This window comes from Eimeria maxima, genomic scaffold (genome assembly GCF_000499605.1).
Source record: "Eimeria maxima Weybridge genomic scaffold, Emw_scaff13, whole genome shotgun sequence".
Classification (NCBI taxonomy): domain Eukaryota; phylum Apicomplexa; class Conoidasida; order Eucoccidiorida; family Eimeriidae; genus Eimeria; species Eimeria maxima.
Window position 1 is genome coordinate 112,376 of NW_013563462.1, and position 2,500 is coordinate 114,875.

Below are 2,500 nucleotides of genomic sequence, written 5' to 3' on the forward strand. Positions count from 1 at the left end.
CCCCATATACCATTATATACATCTAAATAATCTGCAGATAAGGAGAAAGGGTTGCTGCTGCTGCTGCTGCTGCTGCTGCTGCTGCTGCTGCTGTTGCTGCTGTTGCTGTTGCTGCTGTTTGGTGTTGGTGCTGCTGCACCAGGTGGTAAGGGAGGTAAGAGTTGCTGCTTCTCTTTTAATCGTTGCTGCTGCCATTCACGCATACCTCCTGCTGCTGTTGCTGCTGCTGCTGCTGCTGCTGTTGCTGCTGCTGTTTGCTTCTCTCCTGAATGGTAAGAACTGCTTCCTCCTCCTGCTGCTGTATCACCATCAGCAGCAGCAGCAGCTGCTGCTGCTGCTGCTGCCTCTGCCTCCCCCCATGTTATACGCCAACCGGGGCCCCTAGGGAGGGGACTAAGGGGGCCCCCACCAGCAGCAAGACGGCGCAGCAGTGCCCAAGATGCTGCTGGTTTCTTCCATCCTGTTGCTGCTGTTGCTGCTGCTGCTGCTGTTGCTGCTGTTGCTGCTGCAGCAGCAGCAGTTGATGAATTATTACCTTCTGCTGCTCTATACACCCCAAATGTCTGCGAATCAAAGAAAAGAGATGCACTCTCTGTTTGCTGCTGCCCTTCTCCTGCTGCTGCTGCTGCTGCTGCTGCAGTTGTTGACGTTGACTGTGCAGCAGCAGCAGTACCAGAAGCAGGAGATCCTGCTGCTGTTCCTGCTGCTGCTGCTGCTGCTGCTCCTGTGTCCTCCTGTGGTCTTGCTATACCCCCTACACGGGGCCTCCTATGCGCTAATCCTCCCTGCAGCAGCATATAAGGAGGCAGCTGCAGCAGCAGCTGCTGCAGCTCCTGCTGCATGCTGCAGCAGGAAGCAGCAAGATGTCTCCGCGCCTGTCTATATGTGTTCTCTGTACTGCAGCAGCAGCAGCTGCTGCACGTGCAGGTATTGCTGCTGCTATTACCCCATCCGCTGCTGCTGCTGCTGCTGCTGCACCAGCTGCTGTTATTACCACCCCAGCTGCTCTTGCTGCTGCACCAACTGCTACTACTGCTGCACCAACTACTACTGCTGCAGCTGCTGCTGCTGCTGCTGCAGCTGCTGCTGCATGCATTATCTGCTAACCAGAACTCTTTGCTGTTTGTTGCAGCAACAGCACGAGCAACATCTGATGATTCTCTTAGGGCAGCAAGAGAATACCATAAACGAGTAGCAGATATTGATAAACCCTGCACACAAAACCCTAAACCCTAAACCCTAAACCCTAAACCCTAATTATTTTTGTTTTTATTGTGTTATTATATTATTATAGGGTTTATTATTTATTATTATATATATATACACATAATAAATAATTTATTTATATATAGGGTTTATTATCTATCTATACTTACTACTCTCTCCCTCTCTAGGGTTTAGGGTTTAGGGTTTAGGGTTTAGGGTTTAGGGTTTACCACAGTGAGCTTTTTTCTTATATCTTCTTTAAGACCACCAAATCTTGAGCTCAATTCTTGGGGCCTCCCTTCTGCCATAAGGGGCCCCCAGGGGCCCCCTGGATAGGGTACAGCACGTGGGGCCCCCCAGTGGGCCCCCTTAGCTGAATGGGGGCCCCCTTGGGGCCCCCATGGAGGAAGAGGGAAATATTCAAGTCTTGTATCATCATCATAACCACAGAATATTCTTCCTCGTAGATCGTTATCTGCTGCTGCTGCTCCTGCTGCTGCTGCTGCTGCTGCTGCTGCTGCAGTAAATTGCTGCCTACTATAAGAAACTAATTGGGGCCCCACACGGGGAGCAGCAAAGTTCCCCCCTCTACGGAAGCGGCGACGGGGGCCCCTCCTACCAGGTTTTCTTGCTGCTGCTGCTGCTGCAGCAAGACCAGGTCTTCCTGCTGCTGCTGCTGCTGCTGCTGTTGCTGCTGCTCCTGTAGCAGGTATTGTTGTTCCTGCTGCTGCTGTTGCTGTTGATCCTCCTGCTGCTCCTGCTGCTGCTGCATCTCCATCATCACTCTCGTCACTGCTGTCACCATCTTGCCGCTGCTGCTGCTCATCTTGCTGCTGCTGCTCCTGCTGCTGTTCTTGTTGCTGCTGTTCTTGCTGCTGTTGGGACTGTGAATCTTCTGGCTCATTCTGCAATTGCTGCTGCATCTGCATCTGCTGCATCTGCTGCTGCTGCTGCTGCATCTGCTGCTGCTGCTGCTGCTGCTGCTGCTGCTGCAGCAGCAGCATATACTCCTGAAATGCTGTCTTAGAATTAATATAAAATTGTGTATATGCTGCTGCTCGCTGCTGCTGCCTTTTGCTGCTCAGCAGCAGCAGCGGCAAATAAAAATGCCTGCAGCAAATAAATAGACACAGGTAATATAAAATATGCAGCAGCAGCAGCAGCAGCAGCAGCAGCAGCAGCAGCAGCAGCAGCAACAGTAAGAACAACAACAACTGCAACACCAGCAGCATGAAGGGAGAAGAGGCAGCAGCAGCAGCAGCAGCAGCAGCAGCAAATACATCAATAACCACAA

General features: G+C 51.8%; 1 protein-coding gene across 1 annotated transcript in view; it reads right to left on the minus strand.

The window, feature by feature from the left end:
- Positions 1-2,500, minus strand: part of EMWEY_00002690 (hypothetical protein, conserved) — a gene marked incomplete at both ends in the record, with an annotated part of 6,703 nt that overhangs the window by 2,405 nt on the left and 1,798 nt on the right. The window contains 2 exons of the mRNA XM_013477451.1: positions 1-1,211; positions 1,437-2,316. The exon at positions 1-1,211 is cut by the window's left edge and continues 1,640 nt beyond it. Coding sequence (XP_013332905.1) covers positions 1-1,211; positions 1,437-2,316 — 2,091 coding nt within the window. The remainder of the gene's footprint in view (positions 1,212-1,436; positions 2,317-2,500) is intronic.